Source organism: Tasmannia lanceolata, unplaced genomic scaffold (genome assembly GCF_043159265.1).
Source record: "Tasmannia lanceolata isolate RefF3 unplaced genomic scaffold, GAP_Taslan_0.1 ptg000003l, whole genome shotgun sequence".
NCBI lineage: Eukaryota > Viridiplantae > Streptophyta > Magnoliopsida > Canellales > Winteraceae > Tasmannia > Tasmannia lanceolata.
Window position 1 is genome coordinate 15,710,014 of NW_027518680.1, and position 13,906 is coordinate 15,723,919.

Here is a 13,906-nt window from a genome sequence, read left to right on the forward strand (position 1 = left end):
ATCCAACACAGAAGACGGAAGACGATTTGCCAGAAAACATGCAGTAAGAATGGCTTCACCCTAAAAAGATTTAGGAATCTGCATCTGAAAGAGTAGGTTACGTGCCACCTTAAGTAGATTGCGCAATTTCCTTTCGGCTACACCATTCTGTTGCGAGGTGTACGCACAGGAGGATTGATGTGTAATATCATGAGGAGAGGTAGTCCTAAAAACCACGAGTAGCAGAGAAAAACTCACGAGCATTATCTGTACGAAGACATTTAAGATTGCAACCGAAAGATTCTTTATTTCAGCATGGAAAGTTTGAAATGCAGAAAAGACTTGAGAGTGGTCCTTCAGTAAATACACCCACGTCATACGTGAATGATCATCAATAAAGACAATAAAATACTTGAATCCATTATTTGACGCGAACCTAGAAGGTCCTCATACATCCGAATGAACCAACTGAAATAAACTATCGACTCGGGAAGGGAAAGACACTCTGTGATGCTTCCCGAGTTCACAAGACTGACACTGAAAAGGACAAACAGAAACAGGAACTAAAGATGTCTGCCGGAGGCGCTGAAGTGATGGGTGACCAAGTCGACAATGCCACTGAAAGGCATCAACTGAACTATGTAAGGCCGTAGAAGAAAGACTGTAGTTCAGGCGGTAGAGGCCATCCACCTCACGTACCGATCCAATCGTCCTCCCAGTTGAAAGATCCTGAAATACACAATAAGAAGAAAAAAATGAGATTGAGCAAGCAAGATTCTTCGTAAGTTTACTCACAGAAAGTAAACTAAAGGGAGACTTAGGGACACATAATACAGATGATAGTGGCAGATGAGGTGAATGACAAGTGGTGCCAATACCAGTAATGGGTGTAGTGGAACCATCGGCTAGAGTAATAGACTGAAAATCAGATGCAAATGAGCTGAAAGAAGAGAGCTGAGACGAGTTACCAATCATGTGATTTGAGGCTCCCGAGTCAATGATCCAGGACCCTGAGCTAGAGAGTAAGGTCGTGGGTGAACTACTTGGCTGAGCAAAGCCTGCAGTGGGCTGGGAGGCACTCTGTCGAACCTTTGTAACTCCTCGTAATCTGCTCTTGTAAAACTGAATGACTCATCAACAGAGGTAGAACCAGGTGTAGAAAGTACTGTGTCAGAAGGGCTAGTAGTGACGAGATGAGCTGAGGATGAAGCGTGTAGCAAGTCTCTATCTGATGGCCATCACGTTGGTAGTGGGTACAATAAGGACGGCCACGCCCACTACCACCACGGCCACGAGCTCGGGAAAAAGAACCACCTCCCCTGGTAGTGTAAGCACCACCACCACAATCATAGGCTGCTAGAGCTAAACTGTCAGAGGGGAGCCGTGATGGAGACTCGCCAAGGCACTGCTGTGCACGAGAGTAAGCCTCTCGCAATGACGGAATGTTGCTGGACCCGAGAATCTGATGACGCAGGTGAGTAAACTCCGGGCCTAGGCTCTCAAGGTAGTGTACCACTCGAATTTGTTCCCGCTGCCCGCGGAGAACATTGACATCAGAGGCGAGGGGCATGAAAACGTCAAACTGCTGACATAAGTAGGTAAACTGCCCATAGTGAGTCTCAAGAGACGTGTCACCACGACGCAGACACATCCACTCAGAATAAGTAGCACAAATGCGGGTGAGGCTCTCAATCCCAGAGTAGGTCAAGGCAGTGTGATCCCAGATCTCCTTCGTTGTCGGGAGGAGTATCATGGTGGAGGAAATGACAGTGGTCATGCTCTGCCAAAGAAAACTCTGAATCAAAGCATCTTCCTGTTCCCATCAAGTATACGAAGGGTCATTGGGCGAAGGAGGATCTTGGCGAAGGAAGCTGACTTTACCTCGGCCAAGAAGGTATGTCTCAACCGCAACTTTCCATGGTAAGTAGTTGGTGCCATCAAACTTGGCAATGTTCAATTGTGGGTAAGAGCCCTCCACAGGTGCCAGGCTAGGAGAAGAAAAGGAAGAGGTAGCCAAAGGTGGGGGATTGGCATGGACCTTCGTGGTCATGCCAGGAGAGGGATCCACAATGACAGGGGGATCCATAAGGACAACAAATGACGAGAAATACCCTAAACCAATGGCTACAAATGAAGGAAGAAGGGGGACAGCACAACTAATCAAAACAATGGCTCATAGAATGGCATGACGTGGCAAGGACAAGTCCAGAATGGAGCCATACCAAAGATGGAACGAAGTCGCGATGAGAAAGTGATCTTTGCGAGGTCAGCACATGAGGATCTAAAAAAGAGAAAATAGGGATATATAGAAAGAAAGAACGAGCAGATTTAGGGTTACGGGGCGAAGAGGGACAAAATATAACTCGTGGGGAAAAGAACAGGGGGGGGGGGGTTCCACGGTGGTGGACAGTTGGTGACAGAGGAGGGAGAAGGGGGGCCGGGGTAGGAGGTGTTGTCGTGGGGGGGGACCCTGAAAGGGTCGGGTGGGAGGGTGGGGGTCGTGGAGTACCCAGATAGGGTCGGGGGTGGAGGAGAGGGTGGGGCGGGGTCGTGGGTTTGATAGGGTCGCGTGGGAGGAGGGTGGGGCGTGGTCCAACAGGGGTCGTGTGGAGGAGAGGGTGTGGTGTGTGGGTTTAGGTGGTGGAGACGGCACATGAGGTGTCATAAGGGAGGAGGGGAAGTTAGGGAAAGGAGATGGAGGTAGGGGAAGGAGATTAGGGTTTAGGTTTAGCATTAAGGTGTTGATTAGGTTTTGGGAGATGAAGAAGATGGAGGTTGATGGTTGGTCCCTAGGGATCAGAAACCCTAGGGCTCTGATACCATGTTAAGAGAGAGATTAAGAGAGAAAATGTGAGTTAGGGCTATCTCCCCCTTACTGATTTATTTATATATATATTGAAAGAAAGGTACAATTACTAGAATGCCCATAGGCTTATTCTAATAGCTTGGATGGTCCATCTCAACAAAATCTTGACGGTGGACCATTTGTGTAGCCGTAGGAGGATCATCATAGGTCACTGCGCCATGTGTAATGAGGCAAGAGAGTTGGAAGATCACATCTTTATCCATTGCAGGGTGGCTAGAGAGATCTGGTTCTTTGCACTCAGATTGTTTGAACTTTAAAGTTGTTGAATAACATGTATTAGGGTAGTTTAGTCATTAGGTGTATGTTATAGGTTATTGTTGTCATTGTACATCACTTGCCCTATATGGGCCTATATATACAATATATCCCTGAGGAGCTCCCTAGTGGAGACTCTCCATCTCTCCATTCCTCTTCTAACCCTAATCCCATTTCTAACATGGTATCAGAGCAAAGATCCTTTGGGAAGGGGTAGAAGGAAAGAAGACGAGTATCTCCTCTCTCTCTCTCTCTCTCTCTCTCTCTCGTATCTCTCTTTGCCTTTACGCGCAAGGTGTTGTTTCCTCTTGTTTCTGAAGATCTCTCCTCCTATCTCCCTAATCTTTCTCTCTCGGTATTCTCTCTCGGTATTCTCTCTCTCTCTCTCTCAACTCTCTTTATTCATATCTCTTTTTCTCCATTTTCTAGTTTTTGGAGTTGTCGTAAATCACAAAGAAAAAAAAAATCCTAAAATCTCCCCTCCAAATCTCTCGAAAACATCTCTTTACCTTTTTTTTGGTTCTCCATCCCAAAATCTCATTCTTCTCTAAGTCCATTCCCTTGTTGGGTTCTTTCTAGTATCTTTCACCCCTCTTTATATTTTAAATCCTTTCTTTCTTTCATGTTTTCAGTCTCTTCCCCCACCCTCTCCATCCTAATCTTTGCCCTTTCTCCTCTATATTCGTCGTCTTTTATGTCTTTTGTGTTGTTCTTCAAGGTCCCCACCAAGTGTTCGTTGAAATGTCCGAAAGAGATTTGGTACCTTGGACGTCTTCTTTTCTTTTTAGGTTGAAGGCCTTTGGCTTCAAGTTGAGGGGGAGTGTTGTTTAGTGTTGTCATCTCTTTCTTTCCATTGTTTTGTATGTCTTTTGTGTTGATGTCATCTCTTCCTTTACATTGTCTAGTGTTGCCTGCTATGTCTTCTTATGTTGTTCTTCAAAGGTGCACACCAAGTGTTTAGTAAAATGTCTAAGAGAGGTGGAGTGCCTTGTTTGTCTTCGTTCCTTTGTCTTCTTCTTCAAGGCGCACACCAAGTGTTCGATGGAATGTCCGAAAGAGGTGTGGTGCCTTAGTTGTTTTCGTTTTGTTGCAAGTTGAAGGTATTAGACCTTCAACTTGAGGTGGGGGGGGGGGGAGTGTTCTCATGTAGTCCTTTGTGTCTTTTCTTTAGGGGGAGAGTTCTTTTTTTTTTCTTGATTTTGTCTTCTTAGTTATCTTTTCTTGAGGGAGTTGTCATCTTTGTTGTCTTTTCTTTAGGGTTAGTATCGTCTTAGTATCGTCTTCTTGTGGGAATGTTGCCTTATCTCTTCGTGTTGTCTTGATATTGCCCTCCTTGCCTTGTCATGGCCGGGCTCATGTAGTCTCCCACGAGGGGGAGTGTTGTTGGTGATTATGTTCTTCTTCTCCTTCATCATGTGTCTTCTCTTTCATGTCTTCTCTTAGTCTTATCCGGCTTTATACCTTATCCTCTCTTTTCGGCTTTATGCCTTATCCTTTCTTTTCCGGGCGATGGTTTCCATTCCCATCGTTGGTCGGCTCTCTTACAGACGATGATCTTCCCATCGACCTCTTTTTTCCGGGCAATGGTGTCCCTATCGTTGGTCGGCTCTATTTCAGGCGACGATGTTCATGTCGTCGACCTTGTCTCTAGACGATGGTGTCCCCATTGTTGGTTGGTTATCTTCTCCTTCATTTTCTTCCTATTTTCAGGCGACGATGTTCATGCCGTCGATCTTGTCACCACATGATGGTTTTCCCATCGTTGGTTGGTTATCCTCTTCCTATCTTCTCATCTTCACGTGACGATGTTCATGCCGTCGACCTTTTCACCAGACGATGGTTTCTCCATCATTGGTTAGTTATCATATTTTCCCTTTCTTCTTTTCTTCAGGCGACGGTGTCCCCGTCGACCTTGTCTCCGATGGTTTCCCAATCCGTGGTTATCTTCTCTTGGCGTTGTGTTGCTTTGTTGATGTTCACTATGCGCACCTTTGGTATGTCCTTTTCTTGCTCGTTAGACCGTTACTGTTCCTTCCATGGCGCCTCCATTTCTCTTGATATGCTGATCTGTTCGTTGTGCTCTCATTCAAGAGGAGGCCCTGTTTGATCGGTCTTGCTGTTGTGCTACTTCAGGGGAGCTACTTCTTTTGATGGTTGTTGATCTCGATGCTATTCACTATGGCCGTTACTACTTTTTATTATGCTTTTCATTATGTATTCACCACATCAACTTGAGGAGTGTTATACCAAGCTGGATGTGTGTATAAGCTTATTGTACTTTTTGTTATTTTTAGTTGGTTGTTGTAGTCTCCTTTGTAGCAAGCTGGAGTTCCATAATATATACACTCCAGCTTGAGGGGGAGTGTTGAATAACATGTGTTAGGGTAGTTTAGTCATTAGGTGTATGTTAGAGGGTATTGTTGTCATTGTACATCACTTGCCCTATATGGGCCTATATATACAACATATCCCTGAGGAGCTCCCTAGTGGAGACTTTTCCTCTTCTTCTTCCTCTTCTAACCTTAATCCCATTTCTAACATGGTATCAGAGCAAAGATCTTTTGGGAAGGGGTAGAAGGAAAGAAGAAGAGTATCTCCACGCCTCTCTCTCTCTCTCTCTCTCTCTCTCTCTCTCGGTATTCTCTCTCTCTCTCTCTCTCTCTCAACTCTCTCTCATTCATATATCTTTTTCTCCATTTTCTAGTTTTTGGAGTTGTCGTAAATTACAAAGAAAAAAAAAATCCTAAAATCTCCCCTCCAAATCTCTCAAAAACATCCTTTTCTCTTCTTTTTGGTTCTCCATCCCAAAATCTCATTCTTCTCTAAGTCCATTTCCTTGTTGGGTTCTTTCTAGTTTCTTTCACCCCTCTTTATATTTTAAATCCTTTCTTTCTTTCATGTTTTCAGTCTCTTCCCCCACCCTCTCCATCCTAATCTTTGCCCCTTCTCCTCTAGATTCGTCGTCTTTTATGTTGTTCTTCAAGGTGCCCACCAAGTGTTCGTTGAAATGTCCGAAAGAGATTTGGTGCCTTGGACGTCTTCTTTTCTATTTAGGTTGAAGGCCTTTGGCTTCAAGTTGAGGGGGAGTGTTGTTTAGTGTTGTCATCTCTTTCTTTCCATTGTTTTGTATGTCTTTTGTGTTGATGTCATCTCTTCCTTTACATTGTCTAGTGTTGCCTGCTATGTCTTCTTATGTCTTTTATGTTGTTCTTCAAAGGTGCACACCAAGTGTTTAATAAAATGTCTAAGAGAGGTGGAGTGCCTTGTTTGTCTTCGTTCCTTTGTCTTCTTCTTCAAGGCGCACACCAAGTGTTCGATGGAATGTCCGAGAGAGGTGTGGTGCCTTAGTTGTCTTCATTCCTTCAACTTGAGGGGGAGTGTTCTCATGTAGTTCTTTGTGTCTTTTCTTTAGGGGGAGAGTTCTTTTTATTTCTTGATTTTGTCTTCTTAGTTATCTTTTCTTGAGGGAGTGTTGTCATCTTTGTTGTCTTTTCTTTAGGAGTAGTGTTGTCTTAGTATCGTCTTCTTGTGGGAGTGTTGCCTTATCTCTTCGTGTTGTTTTGATATTGCCCTCCTTGCCTTGTCATGGCCGGGCTCATGTAGTTTCCCACGAGGGGGAGTGTTGTTGGTGATTATGTTCTTCGTCTCCTTCATCATGTGTCTTCTCTTTCATTTCTTCTCTTAGTCTTATCCGGCTTTATGCCTTATCCTCTCTTTTCGGCTTTATGCCTTATCCTCTCTTTTCGGCTTTATGCCTTATCCTCTCTTTTTTCGGGTGATGGTTTCCATTCCCATCGTTGGTCGGCTCTCTTACAGACAATGATCTTTTCCCATCGACCTCTCTTTTCCGGGCGATGGTGTCCCTATCGTTAGTCGGCTCTATTTCAGGCGACGATGTTCATGTCGTCGACCTTGTCTCCAAACGATGGTGTCCCCATTGTTGGTTGGTTATCTTCTCCTTCATTTTCTTCCTATTTTCAGGCGACGATGTTCATGCCGTCAATCTTGTCACCACATGATGGTTTTCCCATCGTTGGTTGGTTATCGTCTTCCTATCTTCTCATCTTCACGCGACGATGTTCATGCCGTCGACCTTTTCACCAGACGATGGTTTCTCCATCATTGGTTAGTTATCATATTTTCTCTTTCTTCTTCTCTTCAGGCGACGGTGTCCCCGTCGACCTTGTCTTCGATGGTTTCCCAATCCGTGGTTATCTTCTCTTGGCGTTGTGCTGCTTTGCTGATGTTCGCTATGCGCATCTTTGGTATGCCCTTTTCTTGCTTGTTGGACTGTTACTGTTCCTTCCATGACACCTCCATTTCTCTTGATATGCTGATCTGTTCGTTGTGCTCTCATTCAAGGGGAGGCCCTGTTTGATCGCTCTTGCTGTTGTGCTACTTCAGGGGAGCTGCTTCTTTTGATGGCTGTTGATCTCGATGCTATTCACTATGGCCGTTACTACTTTTTATTATGCTTTTCATTATGTATTTACCACATCAACTTGAGGAGTGTTATACCAAGCTGGATGTGTGTATAAGCTTATTGTACTTTTTGTTATTTGTAGTTGGTTGTTGTAGTCTACTTTGTAGCAAGCTGGAGTTCCATAATATATACACTCCAGCTTGAGGGGGAGTGTTGAATAACATGTGTTAGGGTAGTTTAGTCATTAGGTGTATGTTCGAGGGTATTGTTATCATTGTACATTACTTGCCCTATATGGGCCTATATATACAACATATCCTTGAGGAGCTCCCTAGTGGAGACTCTCCATCCCTCTTCTTATTCCTCTTCTAACCCTAATCCCATTTCGAACAAAAGTGCAATGGGTTTTCCTAGAGCACATTGAAGATCTTTTTGAGGCATGGAGATTTGCTGCCCCTTGGACAAAGAGGGGTCAAATTGTAAGGAATCTGGCTCTTGTGGGGGTGTTATGAGTTATTTGGAAAGAAAGAGATAACCAGGTCTTCTAAGGGTGTCCAAGAGATTCTACTCCATTCGGTAGCGTTTATTTTCTTTGATTGTGTAGTGGGTTAGAGTTCTCTCTGACTTCAGAGATATTATCGAAGGTTCAAAGCCTCTCTGCACAGGTCTTGGGCTGAGGTCATATCGAGTTTTTTGACTAGGTGCAAACTGATCCCTAGGTGCAACGGGCTAGAGTTCTCCTCGACTTCAGTGATATTACTAAAGCCTCTCTTTGTAGGTCTTGGACTTGAGATCAGATCGAGTTTTTCAACCAGGGGCAAACTGACCACTAGGTGGGAGTCCCTCCCCTTGGTTTAGTAAATCTTAACTTTGATGGTTCAAGCTTAGGGAATTTAGGGCCAGCAGGTTTTTTTTGTGTATGTGTATGGCCGCGCGCGGGAGGAGGGGGGGGGGGGGGGGGGCTCACTCGTGACACGGAGAGTACTATCAAGAGTGCTTATTCTGACCCTTTAGGCATCACAAACACAAGTGATGCGGAGGTGCAAGTGCTTTGGACCGGGATCTACACGATAGAATAGCTATCTTGACTGTCTGATAGTGGAAGGCTACTCTCTTAATGTGATCTGTTGGTTGAACAAGTGGTCTGATTACCCGTAGAGAATTAGAGGTTTTTAACGCGATTGAGGAGGTCTTGGACTGAGTAGAGGGGCATGAGGTGAAGTTTCAGCAAGTTTGGAACTAGTGTGATTGGTTGGCCCACTCAAAGGTAAATAGATTTTTTATTTTCTTCCACCTTGAACTATGTATGGTGTCTATTTTTCTTTGGGCTCGTAGTTGACCACCTCGGTCCCTGGGTGTTGCCCCTCTTTTTCTTCAATAAATTGCTGCCGTTCAAAAAGAGAGAGTTGACGGTCAGTTTATGACTTGTTAGGGTCTTCTGCTCTGACTCTAAGTTATATAAGAAGACTCCAAGTTGATGATTGAGTCGATGGTTGGTTTACTAGGTTCAATGCCCCCTAATTTGTGACTTTTGCTTTCCTGTAGGTTGGCTAGTGTGCTGTCTTACTGCGCATTTTGGTGGTTTGCTAGGTAGTAGCAAAGTGAGAGAATGTGAGTGGTAGGGGGGATGACAAGACACAAGAAACACCGTAGTGAGAGGAGGGGGGATGAGATTTCAAGCAAAGGCATCCTTGCCATTTTTTTTGGGTTTTGTTGCAAGGCCATTTTAGTAAAATTTAAAATGACACTTGTGTGACTATAAATTTACTTGCATAAATTTTCCGTACTACAGTAATAACCATGTTCTCATGATGATTCTAACCTCATGCTATAGGTTAGAACTTAGGCCCCCGAATTTATAGATATGAGGTTTTGATGTATTTTTTTGTGGCTGAATTAATAGTTATCTAAATTAATAGTTATGACTTCCCTCTATTGTCTTTTGTGGTTTACCCTACTTTGATCATGTTCCGATCAAATTTATTATCATTTTATCTCCTTTTAGCGTTTCCTTTGAAGATCTATTGGATTGTTTATGTGATTGTTCAACTCTACAGCATCTTTTGTACTTTTGATAAACTCCTGGTAGTTTTACTTATATCAAGATTCATGAGGAATCTTTAGGCATGAGGATGTACACATGGTAGTCTATATGGGTTGAGTTCCATCTGTATAAGCTTTATGCTGCTAGAAAAGCACTTGGTTTCTGTAGTCGTGCTGCTCATCGTTTCTGCATCAATGTTTGAGTGTAAGGTTTCCATCTTGCCGCACATGAATGCACCAAGTTTATGGAGTTTTTGTTCTTCCATTGAAGCTGTGGATCTCTCATTTGTGAATTGCTTTGTTGTTTCCTATAAAGGTTGTGAAGTAATAAAAAGGGTGCTCCATTTTGATTATTGACAATCTAAAACATGGGGTGCTATAGGATGCTTCTCATTGACTCATTAGTGTTTGGTCTAACTGTTTAGATATGCTTTGCTGATGTTTCTATGCCTTTCAGTTTTACTTTGTCATTAAAGTTCTTTGAAAGCTATAGCTTTTTATTCTTGTTTTTTTTCACTATGCTCACTTCTCTCTATTTTGATAATTTATTAATTTCTTTTCATTTGGGATTTCGAAACTGTTGCACAAAAAATTGAATGGGTACAGATATTGAGCGTGGCATTGAATATATGTTGGGTATGATTGCCAATATTCTGGAAATATTAGTTTGTTGCATTCATTTATTGAGAGGCTTAATTGCCTTGTCCTCTGACTGGTGTCATCTTTTGCAGTTATATTTGTTTTAACTCAACAACCAGCTTATCATGAACTAGGTATGGTGAATTTTTTCGGTTTTGTATCTTTCTATTTGTTTCATGTCTTTGCATGCATCCTTACTTGAACATACCATATCTGTACTTGATTTAGATGTAACATAACTACATAAGCTAGATGTCTGAAGCCATTTTCATGATACTGGGATTTTTGAAGCAATTAATAATTTAACACATGTCCAGAGGTGGAGTACAATTCAATTACAATTTTTGCTACAATTTTCAATTTTTCTTTTTTAACTTCATCATAATTTCTTTCCGGTGATCAATACTATCCCCATCTTACTTTCTCTATGCCCTTTATTACATGTTTGGTTTTTTTTTTAACGTTACTGACTAGATTTTAATTGTTTTCATTTTGTATATCCTTGTTTATTCTAGTAGCATGCTTGATTTTGAGGGATAATTTACAGTTAAGACGAACAGCTAAAATGATTCCACATTGACAACGTCAATATCTAATGCATATTACTTTATTAAACCACGGTTATACTGATTTTTATGTTGTCAAGCACATAATAGAAGGCAAAGGAAAGATAACCTCAGCTAGCATAAAATGTCTTTCTTTCGAAAGGGCGGCCCAGTGCACAAGGCCCCGCCATTGTGGGGTCTGGGGAGGGCTAGGTGTACGCAGCCTTACCCCTGCTTTGCAGAGAGGCTGTTTCTGTGACTCGAACATGTGACCACCAGGTCACAATGGAGAAACCTTACCCTTGCGCCAAGTCTGTTTCTGTGACTCGAACCCGTGACCAGCAGGTCAAAATGTCTTTCTTTCAAAAGAAAAAGATAATTTAGATTATATCAATAATAAGGAAAAAGTCTATATCCTATATCAATCATATGACCACTCTATAAATAGGTTATTTCTCTTTGTGAACAAATCATAATATTAATGACGGTAAGAATATGTGTAGAAGATATCATTGACATGGACAATGAACATACTTGGAAAAACTGGGAACATGACTATTCTCTGAGGAGCCAATCAAAAAACAGAAATGACTATTCTCTGAGGAAAATCTGGGAATTCTATAGGCTCCGTTTGAATGCACCAAAAAGTAGGAAAATCAAAGTAAAGAGACCTTTTCGGATTAGTAACAAAATTAACCAATCCAATAAATTGGATTAAGTCGACCTATGCTTTCCATACTTCCACTGACCCAGCCACCAGCCTCCAGCCTCCAGCCTCCAGCCTCCAGCCTCCAGCCTCCAGCCTCCAGCCTCCAGCCACTTAGCTCTAGCTTCGATTTCCTAGTATTGGCTGTTTGCCATTTACTATTCACATGGCAGTCCTTGTCAGCTATAACTTTTCCAAATGCAAGCCATTTTGTACGATTTGACTTTCCTAACATCAAGAGAAAAGGAAAGTAAAGTAAGAGGAATTTGTATTCCTTTCTTTCTACTGCCATATTACATGCACCCAAACAGACCTGTAGGGTAGTTGGTCATTGAGACTGTAGGTCTAACTTAGAGCTTTTCTCTAGGCAAGGATCCTGACGGACATGTCTAAGATTCCAGTACTTCAGAGTTCTCGGAGACACTTCTAGATTTCTTTTATCTTTTAATACTGCTACCATGACTTTACAATTACCACATGTTTTTAGTTGCCCCATCCTAACCATAAGAATAAGATTCTTAAATGGAAATATGACATTTTATCTACTTAACCTCTTGCAATTTTCAATGGATACTTGTAATAACAATATTATTATGTGTCTTGAGGCGGCAGGGTCACACTAATCAAAGCAGTTCTAGCTAACATAGCTATTTATCAGCTATCTATTTTCTAATGCCCTATGAGCATTGTGGAGCGCATTGAGAAAATTCAAAGGAGGTTTTTATGGGGAGGCTCAGGGGATAAGAGGGGCTTCCCATTAGTTAGTTTGGAGGAAGTGTGCAAACCGTTAAAAGATGGAGGCTTGGGTATAAGGAGAATTAGTTTGGGTAAGTGGCTCTGGAGATTTGGTGAGGAATCTTCACAGCTGTGGGCCAAGGTGATCGGGAGTAAATGCGGGGTTGAGCCGGGCCACTAAGAATCGAAGGATTTATTCAGGGGGCCTAGATTGACGGTGTAGCGGGGTATTCTGCATATGAAACATCGCTTTAATCCAGGTATTAGATTCAGAGTTTATTCCGGTGACAGAATTAGTTTATAGAAAGATATATGGTGCTCTCAGTTGCCTCTGAAGGTTTTAGTCCCGGATTTATTTCTAGTAGCTTCACACAAGGACACCACGGTATAAGATTGTTTCGAGAGAAGCAGCGACAGAGTGATATGGGGTCCGACTTTTAGGAGGAATTTCTTTGACAGAGAGATCCCCGCTATGTTGAGTTTGTTTCTGTTGCTGGAGGATTGCTATATCAGTCATACTGGGAGGGATAAGTGGGTGTGAATTTGGGATTCTTTGGGGTATTTTCTGTTAAATCTTTTTATAGGTCCTTATTGCCTAGCTCTGTGTCTATCTCTGTGCCTCCAAGTGAAGAAAAGGTGTGGAGAATCCATTCTCTGCCATCTGTATGTACTTTGGGCTGGGCGACGTTGAAGGGTCGGATTTGGACGATTGATTTCCTTAGGCATCGAGAGATGCTTATAGTTGATCATTGTGCTCTATGTGTTGCTGATGGGGAGTCTGTGGACCACATTTTCATTCATTGTAGACCAGCTAGAGAGATTTGGAATTGTATATTGCAGAGGTTCGGCATTGCTTGGGTCTTCCCTTCCAACATACATGATTTGCTAGAAGGCTGGTCTCTAGTGCCTTGGAAGCGGAAGGGGAGGATCCTATGGGACGTATGCCTACTAGCAACATTTTGGGTTATTTGGAGAGAGAGACATGCCAGAGTTATTGATGGCGTGCCCGGGTCTTCTTACTTTCTTTTCTTGAAAATCATTGCTTGGGTGAGGCGTATCCCGTCTTTTTTGTTTGTATTAGCTTTTGACCTGTGGGAGGGATGGAGGGAGTTCTGTTTTAGTGTTGAGAGGCAGCTCGCGACCATGCATGAGTGGTAGCCTCCGGATCTAGGTTTGCTAAAACTCAACTTTGATGGGTCTAGTCTTGGCAACTCTGGCCCAGCAGGTATTGGGGGAATTTTCCGAGATTTGGGGGGTGATGTCTTGTGGGCGTTCTCAGGGCCCGTTGGGTTTGCTGATGCTACCGAGGCAGAAGTTCGAGCGGTACATCAATAAAGAGCTTGTAGAGGGAAAATTTGAGTAGGGTTTTTGTTGAGGGTGACTCCCTTAACACTATTCGGTGGCTTAGAGGATCTTTGGTCGCTCCATGGAGATTCGCCCGATTCTTTGATGAGATCAGAGACAAAATTGAAGGCTTATTGATCATTTTTTCTCATGTAAGATCAGCTAAAAGTGTAGCCGACTGTTTGGCTAGGGAGGGGGTAGATAAACAAGGCTTAATGTTTGATTTTTTGTGATTAAAAAAAAATGTTTTTTGATTTTTGGCCCTTATGAATTTGGCTTTTGTTTTTGGCTGGTTGTTTCTTCCCCTCCTGTACTCTTTGGGAATGACTATCTTGGTCATTTCTATTTGAATGAAATTTGCTACCATTCAA

General features: G+C 42.7%; 1 protein-coding gene across 4 annotated transcripts in view; it reads left to right on the forward strand.

The window, feature by feature from the left end:
- The window catches only part of LOC143852419 (Thioredoxin superfamily protein), a 37,439-nt gene that overhangs the window by 8,038 nt on the left and 15,495 nt on the right, over nt 1-13,906 (forward strand). For all 4 annotated transcript variants that reach the window (XM_077361813.1, XM_077361810.1, XM_077361802.1 and 1 more), the window contains one exon: nt 10,298-10,339. In XM_077361813.1, the coding sequence (XP_077217928.1) occupies nt 10,298-10,339 (42 nt within the window). The remainder of the gene's footprint in view (nt 1-10,297; nt 10,340-13,906) is intronic.